This window comes from Salvelinus alpinus, unplaced genomic scaffold (assembly GCF_045679555.1).
Source record: "Salvelinus alpinus unplaced genomic scaffold, SLU_Salpinus.1 scaffold_814, whole genome shotgun sequence".
NCBI classification, from domain to species: Eukaryota; Metazoa; Chordata; class Actinopteri; order Salmoniformes; family Salmonidae; genus Salvelinus; species Salvelinus alpinus.
Genome location: NW_027256754.1, coordinates 1 through 879, shown reverse-complemented (window position 1 = coordinate 879; position 879 = coordinate 1). Strand labels below are relative to the sequence as shown.

Below are 879 nucleotides of genomic sequence, written 5' to 3'. Positions count from 1 at the left end.
CCGCCTGCTGTTGTGCGGACTTATCCTTTATGTCAGTGGTGTATTATTGTTTTTGCGTTTACGTGTTGGCTGTCCGTTATTTCCCCTGGTTGAGGAAATATTCGGTTTATTGGTCATTTTGCCTGGACCCATCCTGACTTGCGGTCAGAGGTTGAGCTGAAATAAACGTATTCATTGAAAGCGCTGCTCTCTGCGCCTGACTCCCCACTCACCACTCCTAGCGATCCGTGGCCTGACTCCCCACTCACCACTCCTAGCGATCCGTGGCCTGACTCCCCACTCACCACTCCTAGCGATCCGTGGCCTGACTCCCCACTCACCACTCCTAGCGATCCGTGGCCTGACTCCCCACTCACCACTCCTAGCGATCCGTGGCCTGACTCCCCACTCACCACTCCTAGCGATCCGTGGCCTGACTCCCCACTCACCACTCCTAGCGATCCGTGGCCTGACTCCCCACTCACCACTCCTAGCGATCCGTGGCCTGACTCCCCACTCACCACTCCTAGCGATCCGTGGCCTGACTCCCCACTCACCACTCCTAGCGATCCGTGGCCTGACTCCCCACTCACCACTCCTAGCGATCCGTGGCCTGACTCCCCACTCACCACTCCTAGCGATCCGTGGCCTGACTCCCCACTCACCACTCCTAGCGATCCGTGGCCTGACTCCCCACTCACCACTCCTAGCGATCCGTGGCCTGACTCCCCACTCACCACTCCTAGCGATCCGTGGCCTGACTCCCCACTCACCACTCCTAGCGATCCGTGGCCTGACTCCCCACTCACCACTCCTAGCGATCCGTGGCCTGACTCCCCACTCACCACTCCTAGCGATCCGTGGCCTGACTCCCCACTCACCACTCCTAGCGATCCGTGA

General features: G+C 59.8%; 1 protein-coding gene across 1 annotated transcript; it reads right to left on the bottom strand.

The window, feature by feature from the left end:
* Positions 1 to 212: 212 nt before the first annotated feature.
* Positions 213 to 829, bottom strand: LOC139567482 (uncharacterized PPE family protein PPE40-like; the record flags this gene model as incomplete). Its single annotated transcript, XM_071388799.1, has 1 exon — positions 213 to 829. A coding segment is annotated over one exon (617 nt), but the record flags the coding sequence as incomplete, so codon positions are not given.
* Between the last annotated feature and the right edge of the window lie 50 nt (positions 830 to 879).